Source organism: Solanum verrucosum, unplaced genomic scaffold (assembly GCF_900185275.1).
Source record: "Solanum verrucosum unplaced genomic scaffold, falcon-dt-bn FXZP01000094.1, whole genome shotgun sequence".
NCBI lineage: Eukaryota > Viridiplantae > Streptophyta > Magnoliopsida > Solanales > Solanaceae > Solanum > Solanum verrucosum.
The window spans coordinates 674,162-697,979 of NW_026019970.1; the positions used below are offsets into that span (position 1 = coordinate 674,162).

The 23,818-nt window shown below is 31.0% G+C and overlaps 1 protein-coding gene and 1 pseudogene across 2 annotated transcripts; one reads left to right on the forward strand and one right to left on the reverse strand.

Annotated features, from left to right (window-relative positions):
• Positions 1 to 405: 405 nt before the first annotated feature.
• LOC125817065 (cytosolic sulfotransferase 5-like) lies at positions 406 to 1,754 on the reverse strand (annotated as a pseudogene).
• A 2,252-nt stretch (positions 1,755 to 4,006) lies between these two features.
• On the forward strand, positions 4,007 to 10,272 carry LOC125817090 (uncharacterized CRM domain-containing protein At3g25440, chloroplastic-like). Of its 2 annotated transcripts, none has more exons than XM_049496667.1 (5): positions 4,007 to 4,135; positions 6,961 to 7,135; positions 7,250 to 7,595; positions 8,572 to 8,964; positions 9,960 to 10,272. In XM_049496667.1, the coding sequence occupies exons 2-5, from the start codon at positions 7,050 to 7,052 to the stop codon at positions 10,236 to 10,238; spliced, it is 1,104 nt and encodes a 367-aa protein (XP_049352624.1). In that variant the 5' UTR covers positions 4,007 to 4,135; positions 6,961 to 7,049; the 3' UTR covers positions 10,239 to 10,272. The 2 variants fall into 2 exon arrangements, with proteins under 2 accessions (XP_049352624.1, XP_049352623.1); XM_049496666.1 differs by lacking the exon at positions 4,007 to 4,135 and adding an exon at positions 6,693 to 6,853.
• Positions 10,273 to 23,818: the final 13,546 nt, after the last annotated feature.

The window sequence follows — 23,818 nt, forward strand, 5'->3', positions numbered from 1 at the left end:
TTTTCCTTCTTACCAAACACGCTCTAAATGTAATCTTTGCACGAATTCAGGTTGGGGATTTAGTCAAAAATATCACCCAACGGATATTTTCAAATTTGTTTTCCCTTTACATCTTCAAGGATCAATCGAATTTTCTAATATCGCTAATTGAAATAAAAGGCGAACTCTTCATAATATCATAATGTACAAACATAATGGAAGAGGGATGTAAATACTAAATTGATCCATAATATATATTTTGAAACTCCACTCTTACATAACAACATTATAAAGGATTAAAAGATAGTACTTTCGAGCTTAAGATAACTAAAATACATATGAACTTAAACATCAAACATATTACAAAGTCGAATGAAGTAATAGAAAAAACTTATTAAAGTAGATAGTATATAATTACTCGAAGAGTCAAAGTTGAAGGCCACTCCCTTGAAGTTTCAAGCTTGTAAGTTTGTCAAGTCGCTCTTCCATTTCAGGTGTCATGTGATTCTTCCAATCCCCAATAATTCCTTTTCTGAAATATGAATTAGTGGGGACACCATAGAAGAGTGATCCACTCTTATTAACCTCCAAGTTCTTAAGCCTTTCCAAGCTACACTTGTTCAAAACTATCTCCAAATCCTCTTCATTTCTAAAAGGTTTTCCAAGAAACAAGGCTATTTTTTTCAACTCCTTTTTAGGGTCCATTTTCAAGTTTTCATACTTTAAAAATAATATTTTTTGAGGCATTTTTTTACTTTCTTCCCAATATTCAAGAACATGGTCAAAAAATGGTCCATAAAGATGAACCCCATTGCAAAAGGCACTCCACAGCTTCTTCTAAAGGAGAGGGATTTTCTAAGCGCTTATGACTATAGTTGATGAAATGCCACATTGAAATTAGGGTATCCTTAGGATTTCTTGTTATGTATATAATTTTGCAATTATCTGAATTTTTGAATGAATTTGGCAAAACCCTATAAGGTAAATGAGTGTGAAATAATCTTGGAGAGGGCATTGTGTATAGATCATGAGCTAAAGCTTTTGTATAATAATTCATAGCCTCTATTGATGGAACATGAAAATGAGGATTACCCTTAACCAAAAGATCTTCGTCTTCCTCTTAATTACCTTGCATGATGCATACACATATGGCCTTGAGCCATGTTGAACCTATAAGACAAACAACAAACATTAGAACAAAAATATATAGTTGATATATGTCGATAAAATATTGAAAATAGGAATAGAATTTTATATACATAACTTGAGATCTATATATACGAGTATTGGACATTCTAATTTTCAAATGTATACGCGCAACAAAAAACTCATAAGAAAATACCACATTCTAAATCTTTTAGAACTATATTCACAATGTGTGTACTTGGTATATTTTTCAATTGGTTTTTCATGTCTGATTAGTCAAAAAAAATTGAAAAAATATTTTTTCTAGGATAGATCTTGAAAATAAAAAAAATTACTTATGTAATGAGAATAGAAAAAATAAACTTCATAAATAAAATTTCTCGCTAATTGTTTCTTCTCCATCCCTAACCCCAACAAGAACCTGTTTTCATGGAAGATGCCAAGAGAACATCATTAGGATATGATTTGAAGGTTGCCTTTAGGTCCATGGCTGCCTTCATAATAGAAGGATTGCACCAAAAACCTTCCCACTGATATAGATCAGATTTATTCCAAGAAAGATTTTTGAGTGCTTCTTCATTCATTTCCATCAAATTATTGATAATTGGTGATGATTCTTTGTCACTCATTTTAGGAATGGAATAATAATAGAGTGTTGTGGTAAATGAAATTAAGAAGAGAAGTAGTAGTTGTTCAAATGATTTAATATAATAATTGCCCAAATGATATGTATGCATGTATTTATAGGGAAGGAGCTATGCAAGGACGGCTCAAATACATTAGTAACTTAAACTCTAAAGCCAAGTTCGAAGTCCTTAATTTTTTTTAAATTTTTTTTATGAAGTTTATTGTAGTCATTCCACTTAATTTTTCTTGAGACATAATATTCTAAATTTTTAATATTTTTTTCCTTTTATAACATTATTTTTTATAAAAAAAAACACCTATAACCTATATTAGTACTTTTTTAAAAAAATAAAGCACCTCAAATTTGGGGTCCTAGGCAATATATATATGGCAAGGGATCAGTATCTGCTTTATGTTTCAGTGTTCGTAGTTTTGGCCAGCAAGAGATTTCCATTGAAAAATGCTTTAGATTTTCATTTAAAATTCACTTATTAGTTAAGGAAATGCCCATAAATAAATAAACATATATATATATATATAATTTTAATCTATTAATAAAATTTCGATTTTTCGGTGCACTGAAGTTTTGAGACCCTTACACCGAGCACTGAATCAAACTTTTAAAAAAATAACACCGAATTGAAAATCGAAGAAATGAATTATTTGATTTGATTTGATTTTTCGATTTTTAGGTATTTATGCTCACCCCTAGTCAACACTACTAAAACAAATGAAACTAAAAATATAATATAAGTTCTCAATTCAAAACAAAAAATTTGACATATACTCTTATGTCAAATTTCAACATAACATATCATATTTAAAGAACAAAAAAACGTAAGTCTATAATCTTACTTAACAAATAGATTCTACTTCAATTTAAAAATTAGAATACTAACAAAATTATGTTAATGAAATAAATAAACATAACATAAAAAAAAAAAAAATACAAATAACTTTTTTTTAAAAGGATAATAGAATAGAAAATAAATTAAAACAAAAAAAAAATTACACCATGTAAATTGTAATTTTCAGCAATTTAATTGGAGAATGTAATTATCCAACTAATTACATCAAATTATGTGCTAACCAAATAATTACATGACCATTCAAACAAATTAGAGTGCGTAAATTAGAGAAATGACATAAATAGTCCCTTAACTATAGGAGTAGGTCTAAAATGGTCCCTTAACTATATACTTAACGGATTTAGTCCTTTAACTATTCAAAAACTTATCAGCTTTGGTCTCTTAACTATACACTTACCGGTTTTAGTTCCTTAACTATAAACTTACCGATTTAGTCCTTTAAGTATTCAAAAACTTATCAAGTTTGGTCTTTGTCCATTTTTAAATACAAATAGCTTAGGTTTATATTAACGAAAATCTTCATGAAATTAAATCTTTAACCCATTTTTAAAGTTGTTTCTCTATTCCCGCCCTTTTTCCTCCAAACTACTCTTATGAAAAGAACAATAATGTCAACGATTCAAAATAAAATTAATGAGGAAGAAGATATAAGTCCTAATTTTATTCAATGAGGATAAAATTAAGCATATAATTATTGTTGATGACTTGAATCACACTTGAATATGTTAATTAGTGTGGATTTTTATTTAATTTACACAAATTTCTTTACGTAAATAAAATGAATAGAATAATAAAATTGATCGTTCAATGAAATCGTTGGAGTACAAACTTTGGATTTAACGGGTAATAATTTTTTTCTTTTTTATAATAAAGTTAAGCAGATTCAAGTCATTAGTAGCAATAATATGCTTCATTTTATCCTTCGTTGAATAAAATTATAACTTATATTTTCTTTCCTCGTGAATTTTATTTTAAATCATCGAGGTTATGATTCTTCGCATAAGGTTAATTTGAAGAAAAAGTAGCGGAGAGAGAGAAACAATACAAAAAATTGCTAAAGGATTTAATTTCTCGGGGGATGGATTCCGTTAATATTAATCTAAGCTATTTGTATATTAAAACAATGGACAAAGACCAAACTTGATAAGTTTTTGAATATTTAAAGGACTAAAATCGGTAAGCTTATAGTTAAGAGACTAAAATCGGTAAGTGTATAGTTAAGGGACCAAAACTAATAAGTTTTTAAATAGTTAAAAAACTAAATCCGTTAAGTATATAGTTAATGAACCATTTTAGACATACTCTTATAGTTAATGGACTATTTATGCCATTTTCTCGTGTAAATTACACCAAATCTAATTAGGACACTTTTCAAACTGCCATAAAAGATTTTACGAGTTGACTTCAAACTGACGAATTCGCGTAAAAAATGAGACCACTCGCCATTTTAAACACATAAACACAACTACTGCCACCACCATCGCGCCTGCGACTCCATCTCCACCATAACTCCGGTGAGTTTTCTCTCTGTCTCTTCCCTTCTTCTTCATATATCGTCTCTTTCCCTGCATCTAGATGGCCTCCATCCATGTTTCCCTAGGTCCATGGTAATTCGAAAATAGGGTGTGTGAATCGGTGAAAATGTTGAGCTCATGTTTTGATTTGCTTCCTCATGTCACGCTTCTCAATGATTAACTGCTGTACCGAACTATAAATCACGAAATTTGGGAGGGTAAATGATCCATGTCCACTGAATATGTTGTGCACATGAGGTGCTCGACGAATTGTCACACTGAAATTCTCACACTGCGCATCCTGCCTGTCAGTTTAATCAAGTTGCTGTTTCATTTTCCATTTTAATAAAGTAATCCAGTTTGGATTTTTAAGTATACCCCTGTACAAAATGTATAGGGGACCTATGAGTCTTAATATTTCTATTAGGAACTACAAAATTTGGACTTAAGTTATCTAATGTTAAGAATTGTAGAGGAGAAAACTTAGAAGGAAAAAAATGGATTTCTTTTTAACTCACTTGACAACTCTAATACAGTAGGCTTGGTTCCTATGTGTACTAGCCGAACATGGAAATGTTATTTTTTCTTTTTCTATTTGGTTACAACAACATACCCAATTTACCCCCATCTCATGAAGGTAGTTAGATTTTTCGAAAGACCCTTGGCTCAAGTGTTAGTAAATCAAAAAAGAAATATGGCAGTGAAGAAAACGTGACAACTAATATGGAAAACAATACAAAGCATTTAGAAAAAAAGAATAGTAACAACAACGAAATAATGTAGTAACCAAAACACAATTGGCAACAGATATCAAAAGCGAGAAACCACATGAATAAGGTTAATACTATGACAGACACGGTGCTCCAGACTCTCACCAAGCCTAATTCCGCCAAAAAGCGAAACAACACTCGACTACCTACTAATATTTTCCGCGACTCCATGCCCTCCTATATAAGGTTATATTCTCAATAAGTTGAAGTTGTGTCATGTTTGTTCTAATCACCTCTCCCCAATATTTCTCTAGCCTACTCTATGTCTCCATCTCTCCTCATACCACCATAACTAACCTCTCACACCTTTCTCTAGGACATCTGCGCCTCTCTTCTTCGCATGCCCAAACCATTTAAGTCTCGCTTCCCTCATCTTGTCCACCACGGAGGTCACTCCCACCTTGTTCCAAATATCCTCATTCTTAATCTTATCTCTCCTAGTAGGCCTACACATCTATTTCAACATCCTCATTTTAGCAACTTGCATCTTCCGAATAAGAGAGTTCTTGACTGGTCAACATTCCGCCCTATACAACAAAGTGGTCTAACATCTACTTTGCAGAATTTACCTTTAAGTTTTGGTGGTACTCTTTTATCAGACAAGTATCCATAGGCGAGTCTCCATTTCATCCGCCCCTCACCAATACGATGTGTGACATCATCGTTGATCTCCTAATTTGTCACAACGTTATATATGACCCAAAGATAAGCAGAGTAATCAAAAGTCTACTAGCTAAGGAAAAATCTCACATGCACTTTTAACACTGTTTACCTCCAGATTTGTCCATGGTAAATACTAAACTATATGTTTGAACCAAATTAAATTAATTAGTCATGGTTAAGTGATTTTGATGAGATGAGAATAAATATTTAACTATGGTTAATTGATAGAAGTTTATGTGTAAACACATGACATGTATCTATACACGTTTTTGTGTGAACATAGAGTACAAATAAATTTTTACTGTTCTTCCTCTCTACTCTTTGTAAGTGAAATCTATGTATTTCTTAATATAAAAATGATTTACATTTTTTTGTCATCAAAAAAAAAAAATGATATACTTTCGGACTTCAATTCTAATTGTCATTGTAGTTAATTAATAAAGTTGTGGAGCATTAGATGTAATAAGATCGGCAAATACAGCTCTAGAGTAACACATTCGAATTTCATAGATGTGTTATGACTATCTTTGTGTAGTCAGAATTTTACATATCACAGCGGCAGAAGCAGACAAGAACCGGAACAAAAGAAAATATATGAATTTTCATGAATTTCACTTCAAAATAGAAACTAATTAGAAGTAAAAAATTAATAATCTAAAACACTCATCCCATCACTCTATGTCTTCATAACTCCAATATTACTTCCTTAATCAGCAACTTGATTTCTGGAAAAGTACCTTACAAACATTTGGAGTAACCATTAACATTCCTCCAATATTGTTATCCAATAAGAACTCAACTTCTAAACCTTCGGAAGAAGCTTGGAGTGCTCCACAGTTTATGGGAGAATGTACCTCATGATGGTTCTTTGAACTTTCCTACTTAAACTTACCAAAATTTAGCGGAATGACCTTTTCCCCATAATTTGCATTAAATCTAACGAACATAGATTGTTATACATTTTACGGAGATGAAAAGTGTTAACTTTTGGCAAACTTAAAGCACCAAAATTGTTCAGTGCATAGGTACTATTTTGAACCTACCCTCGAGCATAAGAAATCTGTTTTTTTTTTTTTCATTTTCTCAAGAACTGCAGATGCTAAATTTAGCCTGTTTGAACCTCTTTTTAACTATATTTCCCTTAGGTTATACTTATTTCTCTTCAACGGATTAGTAGTTTTTTTTCTATATGCTGGAATTGGATTAAGTTTGCTGAAACTGGTGCTGGATAAGATGGATACCCATATTATTCATCACTCAACCCATTATTTATCCATAAAATATAGTAAGTTGGATAATTCATCCGTTTTTGTCTAACTTGTCCATATTCGATTCGACCCGCTCATTTGCCAGCTCTACACATGGTGAATTTCCCTTTTATTTTGTATCCAGTGATAAATAGCCTAATTTCGAGGGTCTTCACTGTCCTCGTTGCTGTGAAGTAGCTCGCCAGCCCCATTGAAGGCAAACAACGACATTGTATGGCTATTCCTCTATTTCGAGGTTTCCGAAGACTTCCGTTACTTTCACTTCACAGGCCTCTATCCTCTTCCTCTACCTCTTACAGGTAAAGCTAATGTCTTTTTAAAAATTTCTTCACTTGTTTTTCTAGTTAATTTTGATTATCTGGAGTATGTCTGATTTAATTTTGATTATCTCCCACTTTTGTCTCTATATTCAGGCCAATTCTTGGAAACCCAGAAAGCTTTTTGCACTTGTCAAGGTTTGTGCCTCAGAATAGCTTAATCCGACAAAACCCATGTTGGGACTTCAGGAACTTTAGCCATGGAAGTGTGAATTTTGTTATAACAAAAGATGGGAAACCCAAGTTTGAGACACATGAAGTGGAAGCACCAAAGAAAGAGAAATGGAAGACAAAGAAGAGGCTGAAACTGCAAAGGAAGAGAGAGAAGAAGAAGAGAAATGCTGCAAATAAGAGGGATCCAAGAAGGCTTGGTCTAAAGGGGAAGAAGAAGAAGCAGAAGTTTGACACTGCTGAAGAAAGAATTAAGCAGAAGATAGAAAATGTGAGCTAGTGATTTTCCCTTTTCACTTAGGAGCCAATGATTGATTTTGTCATTAGTACTCCTGCTGCTGCTGCTGCTGAGGATTTATATCACCTACCCCAACTTGTTTGGAATTGAGATGTAGTTCTTGTGTGTTTAACTATTACCACTACTATGGCTCAATCCCGAACTATTTGGTCTTGACTGTATGTCTTCTCGATATCCATCCCATTCCATTTGGACCAGTATGATAGTTATCTTTATATTAGCTTAATAATCTGCAATAGCATAAAGAATGAACTGAATTGAAGAACTTGGGCAGGGTAATGATTTATAAGAATCTTGGGAATGAGCTTCAACCTATTTTCTTCAATTTGGTTGACAAGAAAATAAATTAGAAGGGGAAGTTGGAAGGAAGATATAGGAAGCTGGAGGAAAATGACAAATAGATCTATACATGTGTTATTTGTTGGTATTGTTAAACTTCTTGAGTAATCTTTTATATTACTTCTTCTCATTTGATACTCATATATTAGAGCGAGGTTGTAGAAGCATTATTGAACCCGGATTTGTCTCTTTCCCTTATCTTCTTGGCTGTGTTTTTCGTAGTAATTGCAAAGATCTATTTTCTCTATGATTTCAGCGTGGAAATACTTATTGAGTACAGTTATTTTCTTGAAACTGGAGAAAGAAAGGAACCTCTTTACTTTTTAATTACTTTTAGCTTTTGTGTCATCTACTGAAAACCAAGTTACAGCAAGTGTGCCTGTTTGCGTGGTTGCTACCTCACTGAAGCATGGAAGACATTTCGTAGTTAAGGTTTTATATCTATCTTACCTTTTTCCTGGTTTAGTATGTGAAGAATTCGGTGTGGTCACCTTATGTTTGTGTTTATTGAAGCTAAGATTTGTTTTATTCCCATTTCCATTTGACTTCTATACGAAAACAATGTAGTTTTTTATTTTAACAAAAGCTGACATGTTTTGGCTTGGGTCAGGCAAAAGTCAAAGAAGCTTTGTTAATTGAGAGACTAAAGCGATATGAGGTTTCCAAAGTTCAAGGTCCTGAGGTTAAGCCACACTTTCTCACTGGCGAAGAACAATTCTATATCAAAAAGATGGGGCAAAAAAGGTCTAATTATGTGCCAATTGGCAGAAGGGGAGTCTTTGGAGGTGTTATTCTTAATATGCATTTACATTGGAAAAAGCATGAAACAGTCAAAGTCATATGCAAACCTGGTCAAGTCCAAGAATATGCCGATGAAATTGCAAGACTGAGTGGCGGCATCCCAATTCAGATAATTGCAGATGATACAATAGTTTTTTACAGAGGAAGGGATTATGTGCAACCCGAAATTATGTCTCCTATTGATACACTGTCGAAGAAGAAGGTAAGTTTGTTAGAGCTAAATTTCTTTAATTACCAAGTAATTGTTTCTCATCATGCATTTATGTAGTGTGCATAGTCCTTCTACCATCAACATTCCCACCAGCTTTCACTGTCATTCTCTTTCAATTGATGCGTGGATCCTTCATTTTCTCGATCTTCCTATGCCAAACAGGTATGCAATAGGTGTGGGTACTTGTGTGGATGATTTGAAATTTTTCTAAAAATCATCAAAGACTTCACGTACCCGTAATATATATGTATATCCTATACATACCTGTAGCTGAATCCATGTTTAACAGCTTATTGTTGACCTGGCTCATAGATTCAGCTGGGTTAATATATCAAGGTAGATCATCTGAAATCCACCTCAACAGCCACTCTCCTACCCTTTTGTGACTTGTATTATTCACTGTACATCACAAAAGAACCACATCCTTCATTGCACCACAGATATCCCATTACAGTTTGCAATTTCATCCTTTTACATCAACATTCTTTATTGCTTCATTTGTCATAAATTTCCACGAAATGATCGGGTTGGTTTTTGCATTGTTTGGTGATGGTTGGAACTGTGAGATTTGGTTGCAGAATGTTTAATTCATTGATTATTGTTTAGTTTGAAATTGAAACTAAATGTTGTGACTTATGAGCTTTGATCATCATTTTTTTTTCCGCAGGGATGTACACCAAAAATAACTTTTATTTTACTCAGATTATCTGTTACTTTATATCCTGAAAAGCATAGCGATCTTGTTCTGCAAATAGGCCTTTGGATACTTAACTTACCATTTATGCCATCACTGTCTGCTCACAGACATTTATTAGTTCCACACTCTGTTCCTCACATGTTTACTGCTCCTTTGGGAATCAGTTCACTATACTTATGGCATAAGGGTTTGACTTTTAATATTTTGACTGTCCTATTTACCTATATCTTTGTTTTATCTATTTGGTTTCAACCATGGTAAGAATTACTGGTCAATTCTCCTTCTTCAGGCATTAGAAAAATCCAAGTATGAGCAGTCGCTAGAGTCTGTGAGACGTTTCATTGCCATTGCTGAGAAGGAACTTGAACTCTACTACAGACATGTCGCCCTATATGGTGACCCAAGTAATCGGAGTGCTTACTCCATCCTTGATGATTCAAGAAGCACAAGAGGAAAACGAAATGCCGAGATAGGAGAGGAGAACTATTCAGCAAGCGAATCTAATTTGTCGGATCTTGAGTTGGAAATTGATGATAGTTGTTCTGATGACAACCAGTCTTTAAGTTAATTTGAATTTGAGGATACTAACGAATCAAGTAGTGATGACTTGGACTTTTGGGGAGGGGGCACTAGGAATTACTTAGGTAACATATAGGGAACTACTAGTAAATATTCCGAAGTTAATCCTGGTAGTCAAGAATTTCTTGGATTTGAAGATTGAGACCTGAAATATTGTGGTTTTAATTCTTGCTCTGATAATTGAGGAACCAGAATAGAATAGGAGTTTTCAATTCCAAATCTTCTGTTTGGTTGTCCTGAAAACTGCACAAAAACTAGAATTTGATCCTAAATTTGCCTGACCCAATTTCATGAACTAATTCTATAGTCCAGCTTAAAATTTCAGATTCTAATTTATAGTTTACCTTTCCAATTGGTTTCCTTGTATGGACGCTGGACTTTAACAAGAAGGAATGCTGGTGAGGTTATCTAAGGGATCCTCCTCCTTGTGTTGGCAATATCTGACCTGATTGTTGATGTTTGTAACTTGACGGTGAAATCCACTTTTATTTCTTCAATTGATGGCTGAAAGGATTTCTTCAAAGCTTCTATAAAATCTTCGTGGGCATATCTTGGTTACAGTTTTGATTCCCGCGGAACTGCAATATATTCAGGTTTGGTTGAAGAGAAGGGACAGATATTTTCCTGGTAAGTTTTTGCTACTATATATTTTTACACCTTATCTTTTTGCTGACATGGATCAAATTGGAATTGGTTCTGCAGTTTGGTTGATCTTTGATCTTTTTTAAAACATGGGTGGAGTCATTTTATGCCTTCTAAAATTTTGTTTAGGGAATCACTATTCTGGAACTCAAAGCTTGAGCTTCTCTCCCAGCTCTCTCTTTTGTCTTGATTTCTAAAATTTCATATTGATAAATTTGAATTTGGTTTTGATAGTATTGGGGCCAAGCCCGCAAATTTGCAATACCTGATCATCTCATGTATGCTTTTTGGCAAATTTAAGCCCTTATATAGCTTGATTTCCTGCTCAACACAGCATAGTTGTTTTTTGTGATACTCGACTGTACGTTATTGATCAACCTTATCTTGCTTCTAAAATATGATATTTCAATTACGAACCAGTTTTAGCAAAATATACCAATGTTATCTACTTGAACTTCATATCTTAGAGTTCGTATTATCCCTCACTTACAGTTCTAAGCACAATATGCCTCTGCAAGACCTTTCTGCCCTTTCGCATTGTTGCTAGATACTTCGTTCTTTGATTATGATATGTATATTTTATGCCTGCGTCATGTTTTTCTTAAAATTCATTCAGCAATGGTGGCTGAATTTTGGTAAATGGTACAACCACCTCATCTCGGAATTAACTAGGAAGTAGTAACACCTCAATTTTTATCTGTGTTTATCGCAACTTTCTAACGATATAATATATATGAAGCTGTTAATTAGCAAGCAATAGTTGGAGTTCTTTCAGTACTTTGAGTTGTTCTTAAGTAACTTTGCTGAACCGATCATGTCATAATTTTCCATCTCTTCTCTAGATATATTGGATCAACTTTACTTTTGTCCTTGGACTTTTTGGCTGATATTGATACCTTTTTTAATCTTTCCTCACCCTATTATCCAGACAATGGCTGCAAAGAAAAGCATCATGTCAACGTTTAATAGACAGAGTTACTCGGTACATATGCTTGTGTTGGAGCGAGGAGGTAGCGGATATTCAGTGGAATAGATGAACCAGGTGGTGGATGGTATTCCTTTGTAACCATGTTTTGTAACATCTACTAATTCTTATTTATTTTAAGAGGCATTACAGCTTGATTTGTCATTTAAAAGAACATATTTGTATTTTGCAAGTTGATAATTAAAATATATGTATTGCCTACATGTATTTTTTGTTTAATAGAAGAGATTATTTTGGTCATTTTATAATTTTAATCTCCGTATTCCTTATTTGTTCATGTCTTTTGCTCCACATAAAAAATACACAATTTTTTTGCGTAACTTATGCAAATTTTATTTATGAGGGTAACAAAAATGACAATCAAATAGTGTCATGGATAATGTTATATGTTATGCAAGTATCCAAAGGTTAACCAAATATAGTATAGTCTGCAAGATTTATGCAGGTATTATAATATGGAAAAATTATAGAAATTTTACCTTTTAGTTTACTTATTATCATTATCCTCTATAAGTTTTACAAATTTCCAAAATCCCTCATTTTCGCGCATCAGATTAGTGTATCTTGCGCATCAGATTAATGTATCAGCGCTTATATTATTGTATCTCGCGCATCAGATTAGTGTATCATGTATAAAATGTACATCAGATTAATGTATCATGCATAAAATGTAATGTATCTTACTTAACAATTAATGTATCTCGCGCATCAGATTAATATAGCAGTGCTTATATTATTGTATTCGTTTGAGGGATTTCTGTAATTATAAACTTTTAAGGGATATATTGTAATTTTGCCTTAAAAGTATGTGATTTGTGTAATTTGCCCTAATAATAACTTACTGATATAACCAAGGCCAAGTACATACGGAGACACCTAAATTTGGTTCGAAATTCCACTTAGACACCTAAATTTAGCAATGATCCCATTGACCACCTAGAAATTTAGAGATAATCCTATCCATGGCGTAGGAGAGGATTCTAAACAATTCTATCGAGCCGAACAACAAAAAGAGAAAGATGGAATACATTTCTTAGGTAGCCTAGCGTGCTATAAACCTATAGGGATAGCCACAAGTAATGAAGGGTGGTCAGTTGAATATTTTTCATTAAAAACTTATACTATATATATCCAAAATTATAAGAAGTATACATATCAAAAATTATTTTTCACGCGTATATATTAAATCTTTAACAAATATTTGACGTCACCACTGCATCTACCAAGTATCATATCCTAAAGTTCAAAACTCCTAGTGAAATTTCAAGAGGACCAGGACCATGCCCGTTTGGATTGGCTTTAAAAAGTAGTTTTTAAGTCAAAAATAAAAAGTTAACTTAAATGGCTTTTAAGTCGAAATATAAAAAGTAGGGGTGACTTACTTTTGGTTTTTAACTTATTTTAAGTTATTTTTAACACTGTCAAACACTTCCTAACTTATTTTAAATCATTAAGGTTAAAATAAGTTTAAAATGACTTAAAATAAGTTAACAATCAAAAGTTGGTCACCTCCTACTTTTTTTTTTTGACTTAGAAGTCATTTATGTTTTAACTTTTTATTTTTGATTTAAAAACTATTTTTTTAAGTCAATCCAAACAGACTCTTACTCTTTTTGACTTATGAAGTTGGTTTGGAACTTCCTTCTGACTATACAGCTGTTTCATTGCAAAACTTGTTAACAAAATCTGTGTAATGCAAGCATATCCCAATGAGTTTGAATACTCCCACCGTTACGATTTATTTGTCATGTTTTAACTTGACACGAAATTTAAGAAAGTAAAAAAGATTTTAAAATCTTGAGGCCTTAAATTAAAGATATGTCAAATGTATCAAATATCTTTTAAATTTGTGGTATTAAATATACTACTTAAAAAGTTAAAACTAAAAAGTTGCCAAAAAAAATATGACAAAAAAATAGAAATGGAGAAGTAAGCAATACTTTCTTTTTAGCTATAATTACGTGCGCCTCTCTCCTATTTTCCTCTCTCTCGCCTCTCTCATATCTTATACATATACAAATACAAATTATACATGTATATATACAATTATATGACAAATATACAAATACAATTGTTCTCTCTCCACTCTTTGTCCTCTCTCGCTCGCCTCTCTCCTTCCTCTCCCAATCTTGCTCGCCTCTTTCCTCCCTTTCCCAATCTCGCTCGCCAGATATACAAATATATATACATACCAGTTACATATATACAATTATCTAACATATATACATATACAATTTGACAGTTACAAATACAAATCATCTCTCTCCACTATCGCTCGATCTCTCTTCCCTCTAACATGTAGCTACAAATCGTAACTAGCAAACTATAATTATGAAGCCTAATTAAGTTATTTTAATGGCTATTTCTGAAATTTCCCAATTATATTTTAATTAGCATCCCAAAAATATGATTATTTGTCAAGATCACCCAAAAAAATGTCCCACTCTTTTAGGCCTAAAAAATGGGACTTTAGGAGTAAGAAATTCACCTTTCTTAACAAAATCTTACTCTTATATATTTGAAGTTGATTTCTTATATGTCATCTAAAGTACTGAGAAAACCCTATTAATATTAATTTTGAATTCTTCTTTCTTGTATGATTATTTAAATATGGAAAAATTACAGAAATCCCACATTTTAGTTTACTTATTACCATTATCTCCTATAAGTTTTACAAATCTTCAAAATCCCTCATTTCCGCGCATCAAATTAGTGTATCTCGCGCATCAGATTAGTGTATCATGTATAAAATGTACATCAGACTAGTGTATCATGTATAAAATGTAATGTATTTTACTTAACGATTAATGTATCTCGCGCATCAGATTAATGTATCAGCGCTTATATTATTGTATCCGTTTGAGGGATTTCTGTAATTATAAACTTTTAAGGGATAAATTGTAATTTTGCCTTAAAAGTATGTGATTTCTGTAATTTGCCCTTTAAATATTGAGAAAATTCTACTTAAATCACTTTTCATTTTTTCTTCTCTATAAGGTCATTCAATTATATAGAGTTTTAGAGAGCAGCCTTCGCTTTTGGCGTTCCTTCGTAGATCTCCGGATTTCACCCCTATACACGAAATTCCACTCTCCTCTGTCTCACTCATAATCGATATGTCATGCCATATAAAAAAATTTAATCAGATACACAAATTCCTTAAATATAGTATTGAAAAAATTTAAAGTCCTTAATTAATGATAAATTAGCAATTCAAATTATTTTATCTCACCTATGTTGTTTCCCTTCCCCAATTTCATTACCCATCTGTATCTCTCACCCCCACCCTCCACGATCTTCAAACATCTCCACCATCTTCCTCTCTTTCTTAATCCTCTCAATACATGTTTACATGTCTCAAATTCAAAATTAAATTTTGATAATCAGAAGTATACAAAGAGGTAAATTACTTTTTTTTCATTATTATAATGTATCTTGGTTTACATCCCATTCATGTATCTAAAATAGAGTTCATATTGCTCTAAAGTTCAATTTTATACACTTTTACAAATTAGGTTTTACATTGTTTGTTCTTGTTGTTTCTCAACTATTTTAATGGATGACCATTCAATAAATCGGATGATTCTTGTTAAAGGTATATCTCAGAAACAGTTCTATACCAATTCAAGCTCATTTTTTTTTTGTTTGCTTTTCATTAACGATTTTGTTGTGTATTTTGTCATTGCAGGGTCTTCATCCGCCAACAGTCAAGCCGAAAATAGATCTAAGTTTAGGAACGACCTAATCAAAATGGAAGAATTACACCAAGCTTTAATTAACATAACAAATACACACTTAAACCCTTTTAAAATGTTGGATACACGTATCTCGCCTTTAATTCAGATTACAACTCATGTATCTTGACTTTTAAAATTGTTGGATACACATATCTCACCTTTAATGATGTATGTATATGTATATGCGTATTCAGGATTTATAGATAATGGGTGCACTATTGCAAAAAGGTGGATCTAAGACATAAATTTGATCGGTTAGATTCTTTTTACTGAAAACCATTAAAATTTTAAAATCATAGGTCCAAAATTAACTTTTATTTATCCAAACCAGTTACAAAATCTTAGAAAGAAAACTAAAACAAGATAGATAAAAGATTCAAATTTCTAACCTCACCCTGAGAGGTGCACCCAATCATCATCGTACTACATAATATGATACTTCGAGTCTGGGTTCACACATCTATATTTAAATATTTTTTAAAAATATAACACTACTATATATGATTTCGGGAAGGGACCATGGGTTCACGTGAACCCGGTGACCCCCTCCTGTATACGCCCCTGTGTATATCACCTTTATTACCAAAGATGTAACTAATGAAGACTATGAAGTTTAGAATTATCAAATTACTGTGGTTTATGATTTCGTTATTTTAGAAAAAACTTGTTAGAGTTGATACGCAAGGATCCTGTAAATCAGTTTGGGTTGTTAATTAGTCATCAATTAATCATTTAATTAAGAAAATAAGTTACCCCCTTTAATTCAAATTAATAACCCGTTTATCTTGACTTTTAAAATTGTTGGATACACGTATCTCTCCTTTAATGATACATGTGTCTCGCCTTTACTACCAAAGAAGGAATTGATGAAGAAGATGAAGTTTAGAATTACAAAATTACTTTGGTTTATGATTTCGCTATTTTAGAAAAACTTGTTAGAGTTGATACACAAGGATATTGTTAATCAATTTGGGTTGTTAATTAGTCATCAATTAATCCTTTAATTAAGGAAATAAGTTACAACCCTTTAATTCAAATTAATAACTCGTGTATCTCGACTTTTAAAACTAGTGGATACATGTATCTCCCCTTTAATGATACATGTATCTTGCAGCCAAAATATGGTATATAAATTAATATTATAAACTATCGTGAATCCTAGTAATTAGGACCTAAAGTAGTGGGATTTATGCAGTTTACCCATTAATTAATTGTTCCAAGTTTATGTTAGGGAGATAATCTCCTCATAAACAAATTTTTTTAACGACTACACTATGAATGCTCTTGTGTTTTTGATATGAGAAGAGATGTCTTCAATTTATAGAGTTTCAAACTTTTCCTCGGAAAGAATAATCCAATATAGAATAGAATTATATTTTTCTTTAAAAAAAAGTAATTTTTTTTATGGTAATGCTTTAACTTTCCTTAAAGAGAAATTTAAAATTAAAATATGGTAAGAAAATCAAACAAAATCCTAACAAATCTCCCCTTTTGGTTGGATTTCTTGACAAAACTTGATATGCCTTCTTCATATGCACGATAATCTTTGTTCTTCACATAATCTTTATCACTGTTGCTTATCATGGTTAAAAAAAGGTTTAACATATATGGTTAAAAATGGTTTTTAAAATATTTTATTTTTATTTTAAAAAATGCAGCAACATGAATGTTGAAAATATAGTTTAAAACTTCTTGTCCACATGTAGTTGGACAAAAATCTTTATTATCATCAAAGTTATTGTAAATTGATTTGAAACCGCTTGAATCTGTCTTAAACATCATTGAACAGTAGGATCATCAGACCATGGGATCATAGAATCATTGGATCATTGAACAATGTGCTCTGATACCACATGTTGGATTTGAAAGAATTATGGCGTCATGCGGAAGCTTATAATTGCAAATCATGTTGATGATAAATCACACGATAAATAAAAGTATACTAAAAAAATATTATTAATATGGTTTGACCAAGCGACATACATATTATAAAACTAATATTGAAAAAGCATAAACATGTTGGGAGAAAATCTCCCCTAAATAAAACTCTTTTACAACTACATTGTGAATGCTCTTGTGTTTTTGATATGAGAAAATGAGTCTTCAATTTATAGAGTTTCAAACTTTTCCTCTAAGGAAAAAATAACCAAATATGAAAGAGTTATATTTTCATTTCAGAATAAAAGTAATTATGGTAATGTTTTAATTTTCCTTCGAGAGAAAAGTAAAATTCGAATCCATGCAAAATCCTAACAACAAAAGGATAATATTCAGCCGTAATAGGTATCTATACAAAACAATGCTAATTTACTTCTTTTTACTCATTGGTGATGGCACTTAGAGACTATTGACAAATGTATTAGTATATATTTTGATAACATATACATGTATTTATGAACGGATACATTAGAAATATTGTCTAATTTGCTCTAAATTGTATCCGATATGGAACACACTAGATATTTGATATTGATACACTGATATAAGTGATATCGGGTACACTAGATGAAATTGATATGACATATGCGGATGAACGTGATTTTGATATAAATATACATAAAATTGATACTAGATATATAGATACATGAAATTGTCAAACTCAGATTCATTGTGTAATATAGATTCAGAGAAGAAGAGGGACAAGAGAGAGAGGAAGAAGAGAGGTGAGTGAGAGAGTCAATATATCTCAGACACAAATTGCGCCAAATTTAACTCAGCATATTTTTGAAATACATATATTTATTCCTCTAGATAAAGAAATCAAATTTTTGTTCCAGCGTATAATTAACCCCAATAATAATTGTTTCCTCTAAAAATTAAGGTGATAATTACATCACTCAACCATAATTAATTAATAGATGAGTGATAAACAAATAAACATATATATTTAATTTTAATTAAAAAATCAGAATATGAGTAAAGATTTTCCGATAACAAATATATTTACCGTACTTTATTATCGCTAAAAATTATATTTATCATTCATCTCAACAATTTTTCAAAAGCCAAAAGGACAAGTACCACATCTTTCTCTTTTTCCTCATTTATTTGGTATTTTGTTAGGATTTCTTTTGGGGTTTTGTGGGGAGAAATTTCCTGGAAATTACATTACAACAGATGTGTAGTCCCTACAAATTACTTGACATAGACATTCTGCATGCACTTGTCTGGATTTGAGCTTTATAACCGCAAATTTTCATACTTATCTTAGCATTAGAAAACAAAGCAGAATATATTATGTATACTTTGTTTGATTGATTATTACGTATTATTTCAAACTTTCATAATATTTCGTATTGAATTATATAAATTGAGCTATATTGTTTTATATTATTTTAATGATCATATAACATTATTTAATAGATTGTACCATTCTATGTCGTTACATAATGTCACATCAATAATTTAAGTGATAAGCCTACAAGAAAAATAGCACACAAGGTAGAGCAACTGTAAAATATAGGGTAAAGAATAAAATAGATCGAATTATTAAATAATAAATATAATAAACAAAAAATGACAAGAAAATTAACAACGCGATTACGCCGAATCGATTGTTATATATTATGGGACTTTTCGTCGTTACCTAATATTGGACTTAAACAATATGATACAATAAAATAATTAAGTAATAACAGTCAAAACAACATGATATTTAAACTAACAATAGAAGGGTAACAACCATCCAAACAAAGGTGTTATAATCTCTTAAACTTGTCGCTAAATTTTACTTGATACTCAAATTACAATTTGTTCTAATTAAGCCTTATTTACAACAAATTTGAGATTTTATGACCTATAGAGGTTAATGTGTATAATTGAAGGAGATGATACTATATTTCAAGTGATTAAGTATTTAATTGAAACATGTTATAGTTCAAATGTCCAAGTAAAATTTATTGACAAATTTAGAAGGCTATCAAATATCAAAGTACTCCACCTAGAAATAAATACTCCATTGTTTCAATTTCCTCATCTTACTTTCCCTTTTAGTCTGTTTCACAAGAACACTTTTTTTTTCTTTTTGGACAACTCTTTAATTAAAAAAATAAAATCACATGTTATACTTAAGATAGCAAAATTAAAAAATATTTTAATACATTCAACATCTATTTAGTTATTACCTTCATAAATTTTATATCAATTAGTTAAAATCAAATAAGTAAATTGAAATAAAGGAAGTGTATTGCGTGTGTGTGTGTGTGTGGGGGGGGGGGGGGGGGATATATCATCCATTGTCTTTTATCAATCATTAAAAACCTATCCTCCAAATATCCTAGGCCTTCAAATGTAAAACTAGGAATAATATATAATTATAGCATCCTAATGAATGTCTCCAAGAGTCCAACTTATCTTTATATATATATATATATATATATATAAACTTGTCTATGGCTGTGAAATGAACACACTCTGTTTGGCAGTGAAATGATTGATTGTGGATTAACTTGTCTTTACCCTTCCAAGACAATAAAGGAAACTTCCTAAGAACTAAAACTTGGGTAGGGGAAGGCATGGAGATGGTGGAATATTGATCTAAGTTATATATTTTATTGTGTCGTTTGGTATATGGGCGGAGCCACTTTAGATAGTTTAATGCACGTTATGCGCCAAAATTATGTGGTGTACAGAAGTATATTATGAGTGTTATATTTACTTTTGTATACTCATAATACAATTGAAAATAAAATTTATATAATTTTTGTCAATTTCTGGCTCCACTACTGATCTGATAGAGTGTATAAATTAGTGTTGAATATGATTTATTAATTAAGTAATGTTGACATTACTAATGTTGTTATATTAGTTATGATGAGATTATTTTTTATCCAATGTTTGATTTGGTGTATTAAAAATAACATGCATTGCATAATGTAAGTATTAGTAGTAAACAAGCTAATGCATGTATTATTTTTTCACATAGAATATCCTCCACAAACACAGTGGAAAAGATGTGAATCTTTTTTAAGGGACAATTGTGTCTTTAACCATGTTAATGCATGCATTAAACACCCTTACATGATAATATCATGATTTTCTAGCTATGTATTAATAATACATAGCATAACTATCGCGAAGAGAATCAAGTGACATATATTCTAGCTAAGGAGGGCACTAAGTTAAAAATATCTAACTCTAGGTTTTGACGTGGGCAATTCCCCTTACAGAAAGGTTTTTAAAAACAGACAAGGCTGGAACTCTTTTTCCTAGCCACTCTCTTATATAATATACTACTATTCCTTTAATTTGTACCGTATTAATATACTGATTCGATCCACCTATTATATTGAATCTTTGATGGAAAAACATTAATGTTAATTAATTGTATAGGACATTGTAAAGCAAAAGACACTACAACATTATAATACATATACAATTTGTTAATGTTAGTTCTAATTTCTTTTAAATTTGAATAGAAAGTGAAGGTAAAAAGCTGTGTTACTTGAATATTTCAAAAAATTATATCGTACTCGTGTTGAATTCTCAAAACGTACATAACTAATGAAAGATATCTAAAGTGGACACATAATTATTTTTAAAAAGTCTAAATAACATAAACAAATATATATATATATATATATATATTAAAACCTAGAGTTTTAAGAAGTTGGAAGTTTAGAATATTTATGGAATGAAGTAGACAATTAGAGAGACCTACCAAAGGGTACCGGAAAATAAAATATTGAAAACATCTGGTGCTCCATGTAATTTGATTCTGAATTTCTGATATGTAATGTAATTATTAGCAAAAGCTGTCAATCTCTGTCTGTGTTTTGTGTGTATATATATATGCATGGGAACATATGGGCATTAAGGTACTTGAGCTAAAAATAGGTTGGAAATAACAATTTTACGGTGTGTTTGGTAAGAAGAAAAATATTTTTTATGATAATTTTTTTTCAGAAAATATGGGATATTGTGTTTGATGTCTAATTAAAAAAATTGTCCCAAAAATATTTATATATAAATTAGTAATGGAAGTATTTTGGGATTGACAGTTGCAGAATCAGAAATTTAAAGAAGGGTGAGCAAAATTTTCTTTTCAATTATGTTAAAGGAATGTAAAATCAAATATGTTATAATTAATATTTAACATTTGTACACTACATATTTTTTCAATGAAGAATGTGCACCGGACCACCACCTTTTGCCTAAGGTGGCTCCATTCATGCTTGGGAATGAGGGTTAGGAGTGTAGAGGTGGTTGGGATGAGGGTGCATGAGGATGGAGCATATTGAAGCTAAGGTGGAGAGGAGGTAATTAATATAGAATGTCACTTATAAATATATTACTTTCTTCGTTTTAAAAAGAATGATATTTTTTTTTAATTTGTTTTATTAATATTGGGAATGACTTCTTCCCTTTTTGGCAACACTTCAATTTTAATTTTTCACGTGGCATATTTAATGCCACAAAATGAGAGGACATTTTGATATATACTTCAACAGAACTTAATTTAGGACTATGATATTGAAAAGTCTTCTTTATCTTTGTAAACTCCGTGTCAAATACAAGCTAAATCATTCTTCTTTTAAAAGAAGGAAGTATAATAAGATCATCCAAATAAATAGTGTTTGGTACCTAATTAGAAATTTTTGCCCCAAAAAAATTAATTGTGTATAATTTAGACAAACACTAAGGATACTTGACGATGTAGATTAGGGGTGAGGTATATTGGAGCTAAGATGGGGAAGAGACAGTCATTAATAATATAAAATGTCACTTGTGGATATTTCATAAATAATAATAAGGAAAAGGCTTAAATATGTGATAGAGTTTTTGAAAAAAAGACTTCCTTAATTTAGAGAAAAGACTCAAATATGTCATCGAACTTTGAGAAAAGACTCATTTATGCCATCCGTTTTAAATTTGGCTTATCTATGCCATTTTCGTTTGAGAAAAGACTCATATTCATGTTATTATTTGTCAGCATAAATGGCATAGATGAGTCAAACTTTAAACTAATGGCATAGATGAGCCTTTCTCAAAGTATGATGACATATTTGAGCATTTCTCTTTTTGAAAAAATGATTTAGTTAATAATGTGGCTGAATTATGATTGACCACTTGTAAAAAATGATTTTGCAAAAGCAAAACTTTTTTCAGTTAACAAATCATGGCATGGATGAGCCTTTTCTCAAACAGAAATAGTATAGAGATAAGCCAAACTTTAAAAGGATCGCATAGATGAGTCTTTTCTCAAAGTAATTTGATGACATATTCTCAAAGTTTGGCATATTTGATTTTTTTTTTACTAGTTTAATTTTGATGACTTGGACCTATAATAAAAGGCCACATGGAACAAACGGTTTTACAAAACCATCGAATCTGACTGTTAAAAAATAATGACATAAATGAACATTTTAGGTAACAACAATGACATTATTGAGACCAACTATTAATAAATGACGTAAATAAGTTATTTCTCAAAGTTCGATGACTTTTAAAGAAGATATATTATAATAAGATCACCCTAAAAACATTTGCAAAAATTATCTGTTAGACACCATGAAAATATAAAAATAATAATTCAAAAAAACTTATTTCTCTATCACAAATTTGGAATGCTAATAAACTTTCAAACAAGGTGCCAATGTGTGAAAGCTCTTCTTGAAAACACCTCCCCCACCTAAAAATCATGGGCGGAACTAGCGTTTCGTTTATGAATTAGGTCGTATTTAATAGTTTTGATTTAATTTTTTTATTCATATTTTAAAAAAATATATAATTATTAATTTAATATTCAATACTTAAAGAATTAAATTTGGAATCTATATACTTTACATTTATTAATTTAAAATATTCATTTTTTATTTTAAATTTTTGACGTTCGAAGATCTCTATCTTTTTGTAAAACAAAAACGTAATACAAGGTAATTAAAACTCTTACATGATGTAATACAAACAATTCAATACGAGAGAAACAAAAGAAGGAAAAAAAAATAAAAATCCAATAGAGTTTTTCGTAAAGCAAGATGACATTTCAATCACAAAATTTAAAATTAAAATAATGATGGGCATAGAAAAATTAATTATTAGAAAATAATCAGACCAGCATATGAAAGAATTAAGACATGGAGGCCATTATAAACAAATAAAGTGGTTCATATAGGCAATGATTGAGCTTTTAGTCGAAGCAAAATCTTAAAAATTCCATAAGTTTATGATGTTCATAAATAGATCAAGTTATGATCTCTTATGTTC